Here is a 22,463-nt window from a genome sequence, read left to right on the forward strand (position 1 = left end):
CAAAATTTTGAGCCAAATTGGCCGGTTAAAGTACAAAATGTGTAATTGTGTAAATAAGAGTTCATTTTAAAAATCTAATAAATTTATGAAAAAATTACAGTCTCAAATTTTAAAGAATAAGAGATTTTGGTTCCTTAATTTTCAAAACATGCCTTTTTAGTCATCAAATTTTTTAGAATAGATGTATTTGGTCCCTAAATTCTCAAAAATATTTCTTTCAGCCTCCGAGTTTTTTAATTAAGTGTAAAATGTCCTGACAATAATTTTATTATCATTTTAAATTAGATAAATAATTTTTTTAAAAAATACTTATTATCTCTAAAATTATTTTTAAACTTCATTATCATATATAATTATATAGAGTAAAAAAATTAATTATATCACATATAAGTAATTCTCTCAATTAATTTGAGCAACCAAAATTAATTCTCATTAATCCCTATTGAGCTACAAATGGGACTTTATGGACCTGTAAATTGAAGTTTCAATGGTACTTGAATAATTAATTAAGCTTCTTTAATTAAATTATTCAAATTAAATTATACAACATCCATTAACTATCGGTCACTCCACTAAGGATCGACAGCTCTAGCCAACAGTGCGATGGCCCTTCACAAATTGCTCGTAAGTACAGTTGGGCCAAAATTACCGTTTTGCCCTTATAGTTACATCTAACTCCTTAAGTACCACTAATCCCTCTAATGAACAATAAGTCATAGTTCAACTATGACCAAACCCTTCTCGGGCCAAGAGAGGGTGTAGTGCCACATTGTTCAAACCCTGAAATCAGCCTTTAGGGAGCAATTTATCTACTTACCTAGACGTTAAGGAATGAGTGAATTCCGTCTTGTGTAGTTGTGTTCCCAGCTCCCCTATTAGATGAATCGCCAAAATGGTAGGCTTATTGAGTCGGCAATCTGGCCATTCTCGCCCATACAAATCAAAGGACCGCCTTCATAGACAGAAGTTCACAACTCATTCAGGATTCAAGTCATGTCACCTATGGTCATCCTGGTGAAATGTAAGTCTCTATTATTAACAGTGTTATATAACGAGACTAGTCATTTCATGGTCCGGTCTTATACAAACTTCTTTGTATAGAATATTCTCGCTCACATGTATCCACATGAATGATTAGGATCAGATCGTTTGTAACACTTTACAGTAATTGTAACATCTACAAAACAGGTCATATTCGTAGTGTCACCAAGATAAGGTATTCAACCTTATCTATCTACTCCAGACCATTTAGATTATCACTTAAACATGATCCATCTGTATGTCTCTACATACATGTTTAAGCTATAGAAGATAACATTGGATGTTAGTTTATTGATTTGTTAGTTAATGCTACTAATGTCGAATAAAACATCTCATTTTTTATTAAATAAATAAAATGTTTATACATTACAATTACAAACTATAGGACCCATGAGATTTAAGGCATCAACCCCAAGTATCAATGTGATTGTTGGACCTCAAAACAGGAGCAATTATATAGGTAATTTCTAATAGTAAATTTAAAAAAACACACACACATACAAACTTGACAAACAAAACGTATCAAGTATTCATTAAGTTGTCAGTTTTTGGATGTCAAGAAGAAATACATTTGACAAGTAAAAATTGTCAAGTTATGAAAACCTTGATTCATATTATAAATGTCAAGAATTTAGATACTTAATAGTTAAAATAAGTCAACAAATCTCATATACTTAACAGTTATAACATATCAAGTAAACTACAACATGACGCTTTTAGCCAGTAAAAAAATTCTCTTATTCTTGACACTGGATTACTTGACGTTTTTAAAAACGTCAAGTAACACTAATACTTGACTGTAAAAAAATGTCAAGTAATACAACTTTTGTAGTAGTGCATGCATTTTTAGGACTCATCTACCCTAAAAAACTCAAAACTTGGAAGGTAGTGTATGTTTTTATTTCCCACCAAATATGAGAACTTTCCCATCTATACTAAATTGGTTGGCTTTGCAAGTAGATAAAGTATTAATAAATCAATTAGAAAAGAATGCAAAAAACATAAAAGAATAGATAACATCAACATATAGATTTACGTGATTCACTAACCGTACGTTAACTATATCCATGGGACAGAGAAAGACCCCCGTATTAGGTCGTTCGAAGTGCCAGATAACAAACTCAAGATATTCCAATAATTTTGAAATTACTTGTTAAACTCCACCACCAAATTTCACAACCTTCCCATTCTCCATGTCTTCAAAACACAATTCTACCTTTTTGAAAAACCACCCATTTCTCACTTCACTTCCAACATCTTTACGAGGAATGGACAAAATATCTCCCCATCTATCCCTTCACCCAAACATTACTAAACACATTCTCTAATTGCCTTTCAATATCATAACGAAATTGCCTATTTTGTGATTGCTCGTTATTAAAGTCCAAGAATATAATTTGGGATGATTCTTTGTAATGACTTTTCGACATTTAAAAGAAATAATAAATGAAAGAAAAGGTTTTTAAATATTTGAAAAGTCATTTCAAGGCCCTTCAAAGATTATTTATTTGATGTTGAATTGTTAAGACAATATTATTGTCTTTTAATTTTTAAAAAAGAACATTTTGGACCAAGCATATTTTGTGATTGTATTATTCTTTCTTGCTTTCAGTAAATTTTTCGCTACCTCCTCTTTGAAGCAATGATATTCTTCTATTTGCGTGGGGCTTCTTCAAACCAGGTCGGATCGCTGCTCGTGTCGGGTCTGGGAACACTCTCTCAGGTCTGGAGGCTAATTCGGGTCTGTGAGCAAAATCGCTTCAATTTTGCTACTGTCTTCTCTCCCGGAATCGAGTAATTACAACCTAATTTCAACTCTAATGACTCTAACAAATTTACAGACCCTTTTTCACACATTGATGTTCATAAACATGTGAGCAATTACAAATTTTTACAAGAAATTTAAAGAAAACCATGCCAAAATCATAATAAATCCACTTTAGTCCATATTTCATTCAACCTTTGAATAAAAAGAAAAAACTACTCACCAAAAATAATTGAGTGTAATTAAAACATGCTCTGATACCACATAATGGAACACGAGACATACGTAGTGGAATAAGGATCTAATTACACTCTAATTGCTTTTCATCAAAAGGAAATTAGCATGCAACCCTACTTAATTAATTAGGAATTTTTTTTTTAAGAAATTAACTTTGAAGCTCCCGAAACGTTTTCATCTCCACCCGAACACGAACGGACCACCACTAGAGCTGACCTACTATCCTTTGGACTCAGAATCGGGTTGTGGGACTCGATGGATGAAGAACCTGAGAGATAGAAAGAGATGGAATTAGAAGATAGATTTTGGGTTGGGTTTGGGTTTTTATTTTTCAGCCCAATTTTGAAAACTATTTTGACAAAAGTGGCAAAAGTTTTTAATCCAAATTGAAAAGCCCATATTTATAGAAAAGGGTTATGCAAAATTAAGTAACAAATTCATAAAAACCCAACACCTAGAATCCACTATCTATATGGGCTTAATGTCTCCACTATAAGCCAACAGCTAGCCCACTATTTTGTTAGTGGAATTATCCAACAAAAGTTTGGATTTTCCCACTAACTTTAGTCAAAGGGCAAAATAGTCATTTTGTCAAGGTCAAACTTTGACCAAAAAGTCAACATTTTGACTTTTTATGATTTTTTCCATGTTGACTAATTTTGACCTCTCGAGCATAAATCTGCATTCATTTTCTCGAAATTCAAATCACATTTGAATATAAGGTCAGTCAAAGTTTGACTTTTCAAAGTCAAAAGTCAACTCTTTGACTTTTTACATCTTTGACCATTTTCATTATTTCCGAGCTTCCGAATATGAATGTATTCATATTCTTGATATTTAAATCACATTTAAATATTAAAGCTGTATTTCTAAACCGAAAAACAGACCACTATATCACATATACTTGTCGGTTTCTCTCTCTTCACCTAATTCGAATAATTCGAATTATTCTATCATACTGTTCTAAGTTTATTCTATATGAGCTAGTAGGGGAACCTAATAGACCTATAGATCATGGGCTCCAACGATCCGAGATTAGTTGGCCTATAGATCATGACCTATAAATTATGGGTCATTCCACTATAGTCCCGTAGTTGCACTCTCCTCACTATAGATATATTTGTGTCCATATGATATAACCATGATTAGTAAGCTAATCCTTCACAGGTTGTTTATAATCTCGGTTGGGTCACAAAAACCGTTTTACCCCTCAAGACTACATCATTTCTTTAAGTTTCACTAATCCTCTAATGAACAATTGGTTTAAGGTCCAACCTATAAACCGAACCCCTCTCGGGCCAAGGAGAGGGTGGGGCCCCTTGTTCAAGACTTGGATTCAGTACTAAAGGGAACAACCTATCTATTATCCCTATAACGGGTAGGAGTGAATTCCATCTTACACCCTATGTTCCCAGCTATCTACCTGATCTTACCCCTGAAATGGGAGGCTTATTGCGCCAACGATAATGAGCTGCCCTCACCTATGCAGATCTAAGGATAATTTTGAGTGAACAGGAGTTCAGTTAGCTCAGGATTAAGATTAAGTTGCCTAGGTCATCAATTAACGAAATAGTCAGTTTTATACATAAAACGGCATTTAGAACGTAAAACATGACTACTTCATGGTTCAGTCTTATGTAAACTCTTTACATAAGATGCCCCCACTTTCATGTCTCCACATGAACAATTTAGGATCACATCGTTTGTACTAACTATAAAATGGGCTGCATCCATTGTGTCCTCAGAATAAGGTGTCCAACCTTATTCATATACTATAGACCATTTTGACTATATATTTGAACTTGATCTACCTTTATGTCACTACATAAAGTTCAAACTACATTACATAGTCTCAGGACCTTAGTTTATTGAATTCAAGATTACAATTTCAATAACAATGTTATCGAAAAATAAAACAGAATATGTTCATTGATTTACAAACTACAAGTTATAGGACATAAAATCCAATACAAGTAAATTACAACTTGATGCTTTCAACCAGTCAAAAAATTCTCTTATTCATGACACTGGATTACTTGACGTTTCAAAAAATGTCAAGTAACACTAATACTTGACTGCGAAAAAATGTCAAGTAATACAATTTTTGTAGTAGTGCATGCATTTTTAGGACTCTCCTACCCAAAAAACTCAAAACTTGGAGGGTAATGTATGTTTTTTATTTCCCACCACACATGAGAACTTTCACATCTATATTAAATTGGTTAGCTTTGAAAGTAAATAAAGTATTACAAAATCGATTAGTAAAGAATGCAGAAAAACGTAAAAGAATAGTTAAGATCAATGTACAGATTTATGTGATTCACTAACAGTGCGTTAATTATGTCCACGGGCAGAGGAAGACCCCCGTATTAGGTCGTTCAAAGCACCAGATAACAAATTCAAGATATTCCAACAAAAAACTAATAATTTTGAAATTACTTGTTAAACTCCACCTCCAAATTTCACAACCTTCCCATTCTCCATGCCTTCAAAACACAATTCTACCTTTTCGAAAAACCACCCATTTCTCACTTCACTTCCAACATCTTTACGAGGAATGGACAAAATATCTCCCCATCTATCCCTTCACCCAAACATTACCAAACACATTCTCTAATTGCCTTTCAATATCATAACGAAATTGCCTATTTTGTGATTGCTCGTTATTAAAGTCCAAGAATATAATTTGGGATGATTCTTTGTAATGACTTTTCGACATTTAAAAGAAATAATAAATGAAAGAAAAGATTTTTAAATATTTGAAAAGTCATTTCAAGGCCCTTCAAAGATTATTTATTTGATGTTGAATTGTTGAGACAATATTATTCTTTTAATTTTTAAAAAAGCACAACATTTTGGACCAAGCATATTTTGTTGATTGTATTGTTCTTTCTTGCTTTCAGTAAATTTTTCTCTAGCTCCCATCAGCAATGATATTCTTCTTTTAGATTTGAATTCGAGATATGATGAAGATGTTATGAATATATCAATCTAATTAAGATGCTCGAGTGCACTTATTGATCTATTTTCTTCATTAGTTTCTTCTCTTTTTTTTTCTTTAAAGGCCTAGCTTAGTTATCTTACTTAACTTCATCCACGCAATAATTATAATTTATATCTATATTTAAATTAAATTCCTTGCCATTGAGATAACCTTTTTTCCTTCTTTTTGCCCATCCAAAACAAATCTTCTTTGTGTGTCTGCTAGCTTTGAATGATCAACTATTCAGATTCAATGGGAGGAACATTATCTTTTTCTTCTTTTATTATGTTTGACGCAAATATTAGGCAAAGTGGATTGAAACATAATGTAACATAGCAATAGCCAAAATTATTATTTAATAAAAGTTTGTACACTATAATAGATATTTTAAAATTTTAGAGACCAAAATATATCAAACTTGAATGTTTTAAGACCAAAACAAATTAATATTTTTAAAAGTGTAGGAACTAAAGCAAAAAAATTTCATTGCATAAGAAAACACAACCAATTACTAATTATTCTTTCTTTCTTCTAAGTATTGGGATTGCGGAGGCAAAACTCTATGAAAACATATATGATGCAAAATATATATATATATATATATGTATATATATAGATAGATAGATAGATAATGAGTTAATTAATTTTGACCGAAGTCAAAATTGAAAGGGAAAGTTGTTTTCATGAAGTAACAAATTGGGGTGGCACATATACATTTTAGATTACTAATTAGGGTTGACCAGATAAATAGTAAATTTGGAGGTTTCATTTGAAAAAATAGCAAAAAAAAAAATTAATTGTGAAAATGGTAAAATCGAAGTAAATAGTAAAAAATAATAATGATAAATTGTCAAAACTGCCGTCACTTATAAATAAATACCTAATGTTCATAAGTTGAAGCAAAAACCTTCAAATACACTATAATTAAACAATTACCATGATAACCAATGTAGCCTACCAAAGGTCCAATCAACACGTACCTATGATTACTACGATTAAGCATTCATAGAAATTTTTTTAAAAAAAACATAAAACCAAAACCACCCGCAACTCAAATAAAAAATAAAAATAAACTAAGATTTGAAAAACTTCACCACCTCTTCCTCAGTTTTCCTCTCAAAAAGAAATTAGGGATTTGAGAATTTCTTCATGCAACCACAACACCTTTTCCTTCGGTTTTCCTTTTCGTCGAATGACCACAAAACACACCGTCACATAGAATAAGAAACGATTGAAGGAAAAAAATCATATATTGGAGTTGTATGGCTGTTGATTACAAGTTTATGAGAAAGGAAAAAAAAAAAACACACCTTACAATAATGGTAGAACAATAAAAATTGGAAAAGAGAAAGAAGTTGTAGTCCATAGGGTTATATTTTTTTTTTTCCTTTTTTTCCTTTTTATTGATTTGAATTATATTAAAATTGAATTCTAAAACAAAATCTAGACATTTCAAACTCAATTTAAAATTTATTGGGTTGTTAAAAGATAAAATCTATATATATATATATATATATATATTCCAAGTAAGGTTGACTGTTTATAGTTTTCCCTCTTAAATGTAAAATTTACAAACTTCAAATCTTTTATCAACATAAATGCAAAATTTCCAAATCTCATATCAAATAAATTTAAATGTATTATCTGCTCAATTACATTAGTTTTTTACACTAAAATACAAAATTCAAAGAAATAAAATCCAATAATTTGAGATAATTAATTTAAATTCACAAGATTTCGAAATATTACAGTTTATATACCAATGATATATTACTATATTATTATATTGCATTTTTAAAAAAATAAATTAGGAATAATATAAAAGAAAAAATGTATGAAATAAAAAATAATAATTAAACCATGATAAAAATACAAATCCCTAAATATATTTAGAAAAATTGAAAAAGAATTAGATAAAACTGAATCAATTTGAAAAAAAGAATGTAACAAAAAACTGAATTTGATAATAAAATATATAAATAAATTAAAAAGGAATATCATAAAAATAAATTTGATGAAGAAAATGTATAAATAAATCGACAATAAATAAGATAAAATCAAATTTGATGACAAAAGATAGATTTAGATGGATAATCATGGAGAAAAATCAGGAAGATACAAAATTTTATTATAATAACGAATCACAAAAAAAAAAATTATGGTTAAAGTCTCATAAACAATTATGTATAAATGTAAAATAATTAAATCTTATAGTTTCATATTACTATTACACTATATATGTAACTATATGTTAGTTAATTGGTGAAATTTTTTATAAACATAACTATAATAATATGATAAGTGCTAAATTTGATTTTTTAAAAAATGAAGAATATTTTAACGATTTGGAAAAAAAAAATGTCACTTCGTAAAAAATGGTAATTCAAGGATAGGAGAAATATACAACTAATTTATTAAGAATATATGTATAAAATTATGAAAATTGTTAAAATAATAGCAAAAATAGTATACAAAACAATTTAATCCTTCAAGGATATGAAAAATATACAACTAATTTATTAAGAATATATGTACAAAATTATGAAAAATAATTCAAAGATTTGAATAAAATTGAATATATAAAAAGTAATGAAAAACCATTCAAATATTTGAATAAATTTGAAATTTGATTAGATAAAATAAAATTTAATAATATATGGGTATTTAAAATATTAATTTGGTAGAAAAATCTGGATATTCAATTTAGGTGAAATTAATTCGAAAAGTTGTTAAACATAATCAAAGTTAATAATAAAATATGGAGATTAGGTTAACTACATGGACAAAATCAGGTCCGTTGTTCTTGAGGAAATCAACAATTATACATAACTCGATCTTGTGTTTTATTCTACAATTACCTGGTATTTGTAGTTTCATCAATAACAAAAATTATGAACCAAACAAAGACAAATCAGGAATTTAGAAATTTGTGGTCATGTGCAGATCACGTGACTTGTCATAAATCTTATTCTTGCGTGATTTTGACATTTTTCAAAACCTTAAATTTTGTCATACATTCCAATTCCCCTATTAATTATGCATACATATAAACATATATAAGTGGGTTTATGTGCGAATTTAGAGGTAGATGACAAATTGGTGGCTGCAAAAATCAAAGGCAATATCAAGGTTGTTCGGTGTGTAGTCCGGTTGTGGCATTGAGATTATTGAAAATACAATATGTATTTCTCTTCTTGTTTTTTATTTGGTGTGCTTTCTCTTCTTGTTTTTTATTTGGTGTGCTTCTCTTTTATTGTTAATTCCAAGATACTAAATTGTGGTATAGAAAATCAAATAGTTTATATTGGGTTATTTGAGGAGAGATTTGTAGCGTGAGTTTCTTTTTTTTTTTTAACTTTGCAATCTTCATCATAGTAGAACCTGCAGTTGCTGAAGACTAAACGTAGTCTCGAGTTTGGGGCAAACCAGTATATTTTCAATATCGTTCTCTTTTTTTTGTGCTCCTTATTATTTGGTAGTTTTATGACCAATAATCTTTTTTGCTCTAACTTGTGAAAGTGAAAATTTTAGATATAATTCAATTTTTGCATTTTATTTATATCTAAGTATAAATTCCCAACAAGTAGTATTAGAGCATTTACGTTTAGAAGTCATGGGATTATTAGAGCCAAGAGGTTTCGAGGGAATCATGAAATTTTATGGAAAAAAATTTGGATATTGGAATATGCATAAGGCATTAAAGGAGAGATTGAAGGGGATTTCAGATGAAGATTAAGAGAACTTGAATGAAAAAGCAGTTGTAATCATCAGGATGTGTTTGTCAAGGAATTTTGCTAGTTTTGTAGCCAGCGGGAGTAATTACTACTTTAATTAATCAGTTAAAATATGTTAAGATAGAATTTACTGATGAGTGTATGCTATCTAGTTATTGATGTCTTTACCTGATAGTTAGGAGACCATGAAAACTATAGTGTCTAATTCAATTGGGGATAACACTTTAAAGTTTTCGGGGATTTGTGAGTTAGTAATATCTGAAGAAATTCATAGGAAAGACAGCAATAAAGGATCTACTATAGGTTCAGCTTTAGTGGTGACTAAAGGTAAAGGCAATGTGGACTTTAAAAACGATGGATTGAGTAGCAGTAGTAAAAGTAAAAGAATAGGAATAAGGAGATATAGTGTTTTTACTCTTGCAAGAAAGGTCACTTCAAAAATCAATCTAGAAAATTAGAAGAGGATCATAACAGAAAATAGTAGGTAAATTTGGTTAAAACTAAAGAAGTAACGATAAATCTAGTTGAAACTAATGAAGAATTAATTAGTGATGTCTGTGCCTAAGAGTAACACACACAAAAATAGTCACTCATCTGAATGGACAATTGACAGTGCAACTTCTGTTCATATAGCATCAGATAAGAATCTATTCACATCTTTCACATCAAAATATCGTGGTCTAGTGAGAATGGAAAATGGTAGAGTTTTGAAATTTGCTAGGATTGGGAACATTAATCTAAAGACAAGGTTTGAAGAAAGTTAGTACTACGAAATGTCAAGTTTGTACCTAGGATGAAGATAAATCTCATCTCTATTGGCACATTGAATGATGAGAGTCACAGGTATGAGTTTGGCAGTCATCGGTGTAAACTTATGTTGGGATCCCAAGTAGTGGCAGTTAGTCGCAGAAACTCTCCACTATACAGATGTCGTTTTAGTGTTGTCAAAGAAATAGAGAGACGGTGGATGCCAGTTAAAGTTGTAGATGGCAAGTGTAGAGGTATAGCTCAGCCAGTAGCAATGATAGCCAGTGTTGATTAGTCAGATCAAGGTTCATCAGTTCAAAAGTAATTATAAGTCAGAAAGAGAAACTTGATGACTATCATGAACCCCCAATTGATAAAGTCGCAGAAGAGAATAAGGGCATCAAAGTGGAAGATCAAAGCAGTTGCTAAGGTCAAGGATAAAGTCCTCAGCTTGGTAGCAGATTTGAAGGAAGGAGTCAAACCATTTGCAGAGTGTATCTTTTTTAAGAACAGGTGTTCATGATTGAAGAAGATCTCAATTGGTACCATTTAGTTCAAATTAAAGTACGTGACTGTCTTTTATGTCTGGGTGACAGTTCCACATAGCTTGTCCATATCTCGGGGCAAGAACAGATGAGCTACAGTTATTTTCTAATAATTTTCTAATTTTTATTCTGTTGATTTTACAGGTTTTATGTTGAACCTTGGAGTTTGCCAAGAAGATTAGAGATAACAGTTGTAGTGAGAGCTTAGTCTTGGAGTTCGTCAAGATGATGAGTTTTGTAGCAGTGGGAGACAAGATGGTCGTTTTATCTCCAAGTGGGAGAATGTTAGGATTGAGAGATAAAACTCTATGGAAGCACATATGGAATAGAAATACTATATATAAATAGACAGATGAATTGAAAATGATGTTATTTTTGTTGGATTCAAATTCAAACATAGGTTTTTGGAAAGAGTGAGTCGGTCTATTATATTGTTGATAGTAATGACCAACGTATTTTGAAGCTTATTCCAGAGGTTATTGGCTACCCTGCAATGTCTAAACCAAGAATTGCTTTCCTATCCCTGAAGATGTAAAAGGAATAGATACCCCAATCTGGAAACTTCCAACTTTGTTGCTTGAATTTGTCTATAGAGAGGAATATCATCATTTTCGATTCATTTTGTTATTTGTTGGTCGCTCTAACTTGAAAGAAATAATCGCACTTTCAAAAAGAATTCAAATAGTAGCATGCGAATTTGGGAAAATGCTCGCAATCTGGCTAAATACATTTTCAAATGTTTAATTTAAAAACAAACGCTCAAACTAGTTTTTCAAGTGTATTTTAATCAATTTTTATCGAAATTGTTTAAATAAAAATAAACTTTTTGAAAAATATTTTTTTTCCTCTAGTCAATCCAAACACCCTTAGCCACTTTTATGTAATTCTGTCTACTTTGTACCTTAGAATCTTTTGCTTATCTTTTGGTGGCTTACCTCAAGCACTTCATAATTCTGTCTACTTTGTACCTTAGTATCATTTGCTTATCTCTCTATGGAATATGAGATAGGATGAATGTGTCAAGAATGTATTAATCTAGTTTGAGATATTTAGGTCCATCTATTGATCCCACATCCTTTAGTATCTTTTTTCTAAAAATAAATCTCAGAACCATTTATGCTTAGTCTTTAAACTGATTAATCATCGTCAATCTTCCCTCTACAAATTTATAAATATATTCACATTGCACATTTTTTAAATAAAAATATTATTATTATTTATTTCACAAAGTTAAAAATCAACTTCAAACTAATGATGAAGACCAGTGTTAAGATTCATTGAAAGTTATATATTTACTAGAGATGTTCAAAGAAATCCGATCAACTCAATCTGATCCATACGATTTAGGTTGGCTTAAATAAAAATTTTATGGATTGTGTTTGGTCATAGGTTCACATAAAATAACTCAACCCAACCCGAAATTATTATTAATTTTAAAATGTATATATTTTTTTTTTTACTTATGATAAACTTATATATACATATATTTATTTTAATTTTATGGATAACTTATTCTCCAACAACTCTTAAAAATAATTTTGTAGCACTTTGGAATAATAATTTTCATACTATAAATCAAGATTGAGTTATTAATTTAATATACAAAATTAATATTATTATTTTTTTACATATTAACATTTTACTTATTTGTGGAACAAAAATTTAAATAACTCGAGTGAGCATAGCCAATCCAACTCAAATATTTTAGGGTTTGATTGAGTTGGGTTCATCATTTAATAGGAATTAATTGGATTGAAAAAATTTACAATCCAAGCAAATAGATTGGATCTAAAAACTGCTTCAACCCCATTCACCAACACCGCTAATATTCACATGCACCTTTTCTTCTTCATTCTTTTTTCTCTTCTTTAATTTCTGTATCAGATCTAATTCCTTCTTTTTCTATAAGTCGTTTTCATTCTCGATCTTTGCATCACTCATATTTTTAGTCTTATGTTATCATTCTCCCACTCTCACTCTCTCGTTCCATTTGTGTCGAGGATGAAAATTACGAAAAAGTAGTTAGAAATGAAAAAGTAGGTTGAAAGTTTTTATTTTATTTTATTATTTTTTTTTATAGAATACTAGCGTGCATGCAAGAGAGAAGAAACTATGATCATCTTATTCTAAGGTGCCCGTGGTATTAAATTTTTTATTGACATGTCAAGATATCATTGATAATTTCAATTACAATATAAAAAAATCATGAAAAATAAAAATAATCAACAAGCAAAACTTTGCTTTCTTTTTCTATTGAAAATGTAATTAATGTGAATGTGATATGTATAATAAATATTTAAACTCATTTAAAAAAGGAATATATATGTACTATGTAAAATGCTTTTTTAACAATATTTTCATAAATATCCATCAACCTCCATATTTTAAATTTGAAGTTGACACACCAAACATATTTATCTTTATTTCTCAAACACCTTATTCCTGTTATATGTGAACAAAATTTTCAGCCAAATGGCCCATTAAAGTACAAAATGTGTAAATAAGATTTAATTTTAAAAATCTAATAAATTTATGGAAAAATTACCCTTTTTAGTCCCAAATTTTAAAGAATATGAGATTTTGGTCACTTAAATTTCAAAACATGCATTTTAATCATCAAATATTTTAGAATAAATGTATTTGGTCCTTAAATTCTCAAAAAAAAAAAAAAAAAAAAAAAATCTTTAATCTCCGAGTTTTTAAAATTAAGTTCAAAATGTCTTGACAATAATTTTATCATCATTTTAAATTAGATAAATAATTTTTTTTAAATACCTATTATTTCTAAAATTATTTTTTAAACTTCATTGTCATATATAATTATATAGAATAAAAAAATACTTTAATGACATTTTAAATCAATTCTTAAAAATTTGGGTACTAAAAACTTATATTTAAAATTTTAGAGTGTTCTAACAAATTTGAATACTAAAAAAATAAAAAAATAAAAAGTATATTTTGAAAATCGAAGGATGGAGATTCAACATCACAAACCCGCCAACTTTATTGATAAATATTCTCACCAATTTCATAATTAAAATTACAATTTCTCTCCTATCCCACAAAATAAAAATATATATATATAAAGATCTCCGGAGTTTCTATGTCATCACCGAGTCTTGGCTGGAGGGGATACCCAAATCACTGGATAATATTTTACACAACTGCACGTTATAATAACATAATCTTTAGAGGTCTCTTAGGTTGAAAAAGCTTCGATTAGTTACGATATTTCATTTTTAGTTTTCTATTTTCCAAAAGTTTGGATTTATTTTCTTACCATTTCTTTCCATTAGAAAATATTTAAAATTTTATTCTTATTTCAAAAACAAAAGCTAGAATTTTTTTTTTTTTTGTTAGTTTTAAAAAATTGGTAAGATTTTGAAATCCTATATCAAAAGAAAAAAACTTAACACTACTTTAATAAGCTTAATTTTTAAAAATAAAAAACCAAAAATTAAGGTCGTGTTTGATAATCATTTCATTTTTTGTTTTTTGTTTTTGAAAATGAAGTATATAGACACTATTTCCACCTCCAAATTTCTTCTTTGTTATCTACTTTTTACCAATGATTTAAAAAACAAAGCCAAATTTTAAAAACTAAAATATGTAGCTTTTAAAAATTTAAAATTTGTTCTTTTTTTCTGTTTTGGAATTTGACCAAGAATTCAACCATTGTATTTACAAATCATTGTAAGAAATAGAAAAGAAACAATCTTCAAAAACCAAAAACAAAATACGGTTACCAAACGTGGTCTAAGATTTCGTTTGATAACCATTTGATTTATACTTTTAAATTTTTTTTAAATCGTGTTTAAAACAAAAAGAAAAAAAAAGTATAAATAAAAATAATGTTTATAAACTTACTTTACAAAAACTAAAAATTAAATATCATATAATTATCAAATATGACGTGTAAGGAATAGATCATAAAAGAAGGGGACCTGTCTATATGAAGATGAATCTCCATGCAACTTTCTTAATTCTACAACAAATAGTGATGGACTTATCTCAAAAACCTGCAAATATTTACATACCAATTAATCCATAATTATTTGATATATTATTTGTTTAAATAAAACTAATTTTTTAAAAAATTCGCAGAGAAAAAAATTAAATTACCTCTGCTGATATAGAGAGTATGCTGGACACACCATTTTCACCTTGATGTTCTCTCATTACTTTCAACTGAAAAGGATATACCACACAAACACACAGCTATATACTTGAGAGTTTATTTGGAGAAATAACTTCAAAAGTTTCTTTTTAACTTCATCAACTAAACAAAACAATAATAGTCTCAATTTTCTAACTCATTTGAGTTAAATCACCCGTTTTCTCGTTTCAAATCATTGCCACATTCCCAAGTCTAATACTTTGTCAACATTCAAACAAATAATGTCAAATGTATTTTACCACAAATTTGGCCTAAATCGACGTATGAACTTTTTGTTTAGTTGACGTTTGTGACAAAAAACGGTCAATCAAACTTTTATTTATCCACATTTTAAAATTAACTATAAATTTAAAAATACATATATTGACACTTATAAACTATCAATAAATGTTTATATTTTTGTTGACATAAAATATGTAATTTTTGTCTACTAATGACAGTCAAAACATGTCATCATAAAGAGGATAGGAAAAGAAAAAATGAAAACTACTTAGGTGCAGGGATACACTCATCTATTGTGTAACCCATCCTGCACCCAATAAAAAATTGTCACTCAATCTAAGTGGCAATTTTTTATTTTAAAAAAATGATTAAAAATTTTAAAAAAAATCAGAAAATAGTTAAAAATTACCCTTCCTTCTTTCTTATGGACAAGAAAGCCCATGTCTGTTACAAGATCCTCCATCCTGTTGAGTATATGTTCTTTTGTAGAGTGGTTGGTTGTAAATCTGATCTTCCTCTCAGTAATGTCCTAACATATATATCATAGTTAATTAGTTAATTAAAACAATAATAGAATGGATTAATTCTTAGAACTCTAAAAATTAAATAATGGCACATAATGAATATAGTAATTAATTATTTCTCATTTGATGCTCACCTCTTTCTCAAAGAAACCTGAAAGGTCTAAGCATGAGGACATTCCAATCAGTTGAAATGCATTTATAGTAGTAGTAGGAGACTCTGAACTCTTTTCCCCAAGATAAGATGGCTACCCAAACAAAAAAAATGCCACGCGTCAAAATTAGTTAACGTCGTCGTGGTATCTAATAATCGTTAGAGATAAATTTGAAAATTTAGATATTTTGAATAATTAGATATGCATATTCGAGATACTTTTATAATTGGTTTAAAAACTATTTTGGTTGATTTTAGTTCTTCGATTCTTGTACTTTCAAAATAATTTATTTTAGTCTCCGTACTTTCAATTTTTGTTCCATTCAAAATGGTCTCTCTTTTGATTACATACTTTTAAAAATTGACAATTTTGAGCTTTATTTTAACACAAATTTTATATGCAATGAAAACCAGTTTAATGCAAATTTATAATAGCCTTTTAAGAAATTTAGTAAATGAAAGGGTGTCATGTTAAAATTTCAAATGAAAATGAAAATATAAAGAAATGGACCAAAGCGTCATCTTTTCAAAGTCACCAAAACATACATTTTGAAAGTATAGAGACTAAAATGAATCAAAGGTAAAAGTATATATATGAATCAAAATTGACGTTTTAAAAGTATAAAAAACAAAGCTTAGATCAAAATAATATTTTAACATTTTTGCAGTTTCTTTCTAATATATTCAACCGTTCAAAATTATCGATCACATCGTCACAACTTCTTCGATAACATGTCTAAATTGAGGGCTTACCACTTGATGCATTGGGAAGACCACAGCTTCATTAGTGTATATATCTTCCTCTTCTTCATCAAGGTAGGCTGGATGATAGTCCTTTCTAAACCAATCATCCATTTTGATAGAAGCCATAGTTATCCTAGAAATAGGGTTTGGATCAAGAATCCTTCTTATCAAATTTTTGGCTCCTTGTGACAGCCACTTGGGTAGATAAATTTCTCCTTTCAAAATCTGAAATTTTCAACTAACACTCAGCCAAATGATCTTTGAGACAAGAACAAAAATAATGATGGTAAAAGAAAAACTTTTGATCCCTAAACTTCTAAAAACGATTTAATATTAGTAGTTTTTTGTAAATATAATCGATCATCTTTAACAAATTTATCGATCAATATAGGTAAGAAATTTTATTAAATTTACAAAATTTTGTAGAACAAAACAATAAATTGTTACGTATTAAAATTGATAGACTAGAAACTAAATCATCGTTTCAAACTAACTCCAATGAAAATTCAGGAACAAAAAGATTTTTTTTTTTCCTAAACACTTTGCAAAATGAGATATTATGACGGATAATTTAACTAAAATGGATTAAAACTATTGAGAATTAATTACCTTATGATAAAGAACAGACAAATTTCTATCATCGAAAGGAAGTGATCCGGTGAGAATTACAAACAAGATAACACCACAAGACCATATATCTGAGGCTGCACCATCATACCCTCTGTTTGCAAGAATCTCTGGTGCTACATAGTTTGGGCTTCCACAGGTTGTGTGAAGCAAACCATCACCCTTTATATTAACGAAACAGTTGCAAATATAGCAAGTATTAACAGGTATAATACAATGCAAAAAATATAAATTAAACTCATGAAGTCTATCAAACTATATCGTTGATAGGAGTTTGTCGTAGAGTTTACAACTAATAGAAGCTATCAACGATATGGTTTATCACAAGTAGATTTTGTTATATTTGCAATATTTTTAAAACGTTGCTATATACTTAATTATTAGTTTTAAAACTAATAATTAAGTGTAAAGCAACATTTTAAAAGTGTTATCCACTATAATTATCATACTTTTAATAATAATAGCATATATAGGACCGTATGCTAATGTTTTCGTTTTTTTTTCTTTTTTCTAATTTTTTAAAAGCTAAAAACGAAACGAAAACAAAATGTGTTTGACAACTGTTTTTCATTTTTTAGTGAAATTAAATCAAGTATATGATATAAAAAAATGTGTTAGAAAATATTTGCTAACTTAGAAAATTGCGACGATTTGAGATTTGATTGATTTCTCAAAAACTTAATCTCATATTGAAAAAAAAATCAAAACACTTCCTGATTTTTATAAGATCTATGAGTTACTTTTGTTATTCTCAATTGATTTTGAGATGGAATGTCATACTTATTTGATACTAACCCTTTATACGTAGAACAATAAATTAAAGCTTTCAACAAAGACTAACATTTTTGTACTTACCCTAAAATGTTCGGGTAAAGCACTTAACCCAAAGTCAGTTATCTTAACGTTTCCCTTGGCATCAACAAGTATGTTCTCCAGCTGCACATACGTTTCCAACAAAACCATGAATTTCCTTTGAAAAAAAAAAAAAAAAAAAAAAAAGATTTTCTTAGTCACGAAAATACTCGTTTAAACCATAATATTGATTCATAATTAAAATAAAAATCATTGTTAAACTATATAAAATGATACTCTTATGTCCAGTTTAGTTTTTTTCAAACGAGATATTAATAGAATAATGGATCAGTAAATGCATCAGAATATCTCAACTAGCTTGATACATCTATAACACCATTATCGTACTTCAAACCAAAAGTAGAGATGATACATTAATCACAAAAGAAATGTACATAGTGAAGCTAGGCAAACTCGAAACCAAAAGAGGAATAGACTTAGATAAAAGCCTTCCAGTTTAGAGAAATGGTTGATACAACGTAACTATTGAATAAAGTAGATCTAGAGCACTATGAAGCAGCAAAAAATAAAACACCATCCCACTAAAACACGATAGATTTCCCAGAATTTTTTAAAATACGATTGTTCTTTTCCAACCATAGGTTCCAAAGAGTAGCCCCAAAAAAATAGTGCAGATGTCCAGTTTAGATTTTGAAAATTTTTATTTTTTACTCTTCAACAAGTTCGTCATTCCAAAAAAAAAAATCCATTAAAATCAATGATATATGAAAATACAAAGTATTGGTGATATTATTTACGATTATAACTGTATAGAAGACTAAAATTATTGTTCTTATTATTTATTTCATCTCAAAAGATGTATCAATTTATGTGACTAATGTTGTAAATCATGTTAGATATGTTTTCTAGATTTTCAGACGTTATTGGTTCTACTTCAATTTTCATCCAAATTTCACATATAAAAAAATCATCGAGGAAATGTTTAATTCAAAATAAATTTCAAAATTAAAAGTTAAAAATAAAACTTTTTGAAGTATTTGAGATGTACAGATCAGAGATAGAGGACTGATTAAATCAAACCAAAATGACTTGCTAAAAAGTTACTTCTATTATTAAATCGCATGCTTTAGATTAACTTCTTTCTTCTTTTATTTTCTTTTTTTTTTTTTTTTTACCTTGAGATCTCTATGGTAAACGCCTTTCTTATGGCAGTAACTCACACCATCAACTAACTGTTGGAAGATTTTTCTACCTTGAGCTTCTGATAGCTTTCCCTTAGACGCCTAAATCATAATGCACAAAATGAAATAAATGAGAATCATGCATATATAAATTAATTAAGTTAAAGATATATATCTTACGATTGTATCAAATAATTCTCCGCCGTTCACGTACTCGAGAACCATGTAAATTTTGCTTTTACTAGCCAACACCTGCGTGCATTTGTAAACAAGTATTCACTATTGAGTTTAAAAAATTAAAAATAACAAATAAAAAATAAATGGTTTTGCCCAAAAACAAAATTTAAATTTTAAAATTTAAATAAAAATAAAAATAAAAAGTACAAGTTATTGGATCGATTGGATTTGGGCATCTTTCTTAAGTTGTCCAATTGATCAATTTGGGCTTCTTTCTATTTGGTTAACCCATATGGTCTACAAGTTTGGGTTTCTTTCTTTAGTGGTGACACTGGATCCATTTAGGGTTTTTGTTTTCTTTTTCTTTTTAGTACAAATGAGAGAGTGGAGATTTGAACATTTGATTAAGTTGTTTTTACTTTGATAACTAATTCATTTAGACTTCATTCAATTAAATGGTGATCGAAATATAGTGACAATTAAAGGTGGGAGATTAAACCAAATGATAATTTGTGTCTTATCTATTGAGTTATGTTCGATGAAGCTAGGAGGGTAGGCAACTTTATTGAATAATTTTTCCACGTTTACTCTCTACTCTCTCCCCATTCTTTCCTTTTACCTTTAATTTTTATTTTCCTACAATTTAAAATTAGTGGTACACTCTTTGATAATTTACATTATGTTTTATATTTGCGAGTGTTTTTACTTCAACAAATATGAGTTTGATAGATTAACTGAATCCTATATTTTGCCGTCTAAATAGTGAATATATATATATATTAATTAGTATATCTAGATTTTGAATTTGAAATTTTCAAATGTAAAAATATATTAAAGTAAAGAGAAAATTATAATAAATATATTATTTCAAATACAATTTATTTTATGTGAAATTAAAATAAACACCTGTATAAAGGTAATTATTTAAAATGATAAAACCGTTTGAAAATATTTATAAATATAGTAAAATATCTAGACATTCGGTTATATTTATAAATAAGTTGAACAATTATTTAAATTAATATTATAATTTCTATAACATACAAAATAATTATTATAAAAAAATTGAACAATTATCTAAATTAAATTCCAGTTTATAAATCTACAATCAAACACATGTATCATATTTTCATAAAACCATGTTGTCAAATCAAATCAAATTTCCTATGGGCCTAAATTTAAATAATATATATATAGCGGCCGGTGTGCAATTTTTGACTTTTAATATTTTAATTTTTAAATTTTGGTAGGGTAAAAAAATAAATAAAGAGGCTTACACCACGCATTTCAGCCAACACACGTCATCTCACGAAACGTGATACGCGAGATAAGAAAGCACTACAAAGCAATTAATATTGACACGTAGACTCCTTAACTTGTGGAATTGAAACAGCCACATTTCCAACGTTATTTTATGATAATTCATATTACTTTTAAATAATCTTACATATAAATTCACTCATAAATGCTGATCAATTAAACAGAATAATAATTTAAATAGGGATTTAGTTGAAAATGGACGAGTAAAATAAAAGATGGCCAAACTAATAATTTCCATCCGGTTTTTTCTTTCTTTAATTTTGGTTTTTTCATAAGATAACGTTATAATAATATTAATAATAGATTTTTTTTATAAAAAAAAACAAAAAAGATGAAAATTGAAAATATTTTGGGTACGGTCGGTAATCAAATCAATCTAGCTCTTTTCGGTTAAGATTTTCAAAATATAGCGCCGAAAATTTTGGTAAAAGTAGAATAAACTAATATATAAAAAAGAAAATATATGTTTTTTTTTTCTCGAAATATTAAATTTGATTTTCATTGATCACTATATTTTAAAATATTAAAAAAATAAATTTTCATTTGATTATTTTTATTTCAAATTCATGGATAATAGAGTTTGAGAGGATACCTCATGAAGCCTGACTATATTTGGATGCCTGAGAAGTTTGAGGGTGTGTATTTCCCTTTTAAACTGCAGTCAAGAAAACATAATTAATATATATAAAATAGAAAAAGAAAATCTTGAATTTTCTCATTTGATTTACTGTCAAAAGTTTAATATTATAAGTTTAAAGCTACTTTTCCATGGGAAACTAGTTAGAATGTTGAAGGAAGATTGAAATTCTAAATTTCTTAGTTTTGAAAAAAAAAATTATAAAATGTAAAATGTTACATTGTGAAAAAAAATAAGGACATTTTTTTTTAAAAAAAAAAAAAAAAGGCAACATTTTGTGATATAGTTTGGTTAGGAAAAATTAGATTAAAAAAGTTTGATTTTGCCATGAGAAGAGGAAATGAAGAAAATGAGAATAAGATGAAATAAGAAAGAATTTAGAAGACCTGATGGGTGATATTAAGAAGGATAATTTTGGTCTTATCAACTTCTTTGACAGCAAAAGGTTGCTGAGTTTCAAAATTAATTGCAAATTTGACCTTCCCAAAATTGCCATGGCCGAGCGTTTTTCCAAGCTCGTACTTTCCCAATCGCATTTTTCTCTCTTCTCGCCGACGATCTCTTCCTGATATAATTTCTTTTCTGTTGTGTGCTATGTGATCAATATATATAATTAATTAATATATATATAGAGAGAGAGAGAGAGGATTCTTTAACTTGTAGCCACATATTATGATATGGCCCTCATACTTTTCTTTTTATCTCAAATATACCTTTATATTTCTCATAATTGCAATCTTACTCCTAAACTTTCTTAAATGCCAAAATTATTCAAGGTTATTTATTTCACAGTTTGGTCCCTAGATTTTGACTTTAGATTTTAAAATGTTACACATTT

At 28.4% G+C, this 22,463-nt stretch overlaps 1 protein-coding gene across 1 annotated transcript; it reads right to left on the bottom strand.

Annotated features, from left to right (window-relative positions):
• Nucleotides 1-14,031: 14,031 nt before the first annotated feature.
• On the bottom strand, nt 14,032-22,234 carry LOC120092573 (CBL-interacting serine/threonine-protein kinase 1-like). Its single transcript, XM_039050699.1, has 12 exons — nt 22,012-22,234; nt 21,581-21,643; nt 19,672-19,743; nt 19,486-19,593; nt 18,353-18,433; nt 17,480-17,659; nt 16,880-17,095; nt 16,110-16,220; nt 15,861-15,980; nt 15,175-15,240; nt 14,997-15,071; nt 14,032-14,216 (listed from the first exon to the last, which is right to left on the bottom strand). Exons 1-12 carry the CDS (start codon nt 22,159-22,161, stop codon nt 14,154-14,156), a joined length of 1,305 nt encoding a protein of 434 aa, XP_038906627.1. The 5' UTR covers nt 22,162-22,234; the 3' UTR covers nt 14,032-14,153.
• Nucleotides 22,235-22,463: the final 229 nt, after the last annotated feature.

Source organism: Benincasa hispida, chromosome 12 (assembly GCF_009727055.1).
Source record: "Benincasa hispida cultivar B227 chromosome 12, ASM972705v1, whole genome shotgun sequence".
Lineage (NCBI taxonomy): Eukaryota > Viridiplantae > Streptophyta > Magnoliopsida > Cucurbitales > Cucurbitaceae > Benincasa > Benincasa hispida.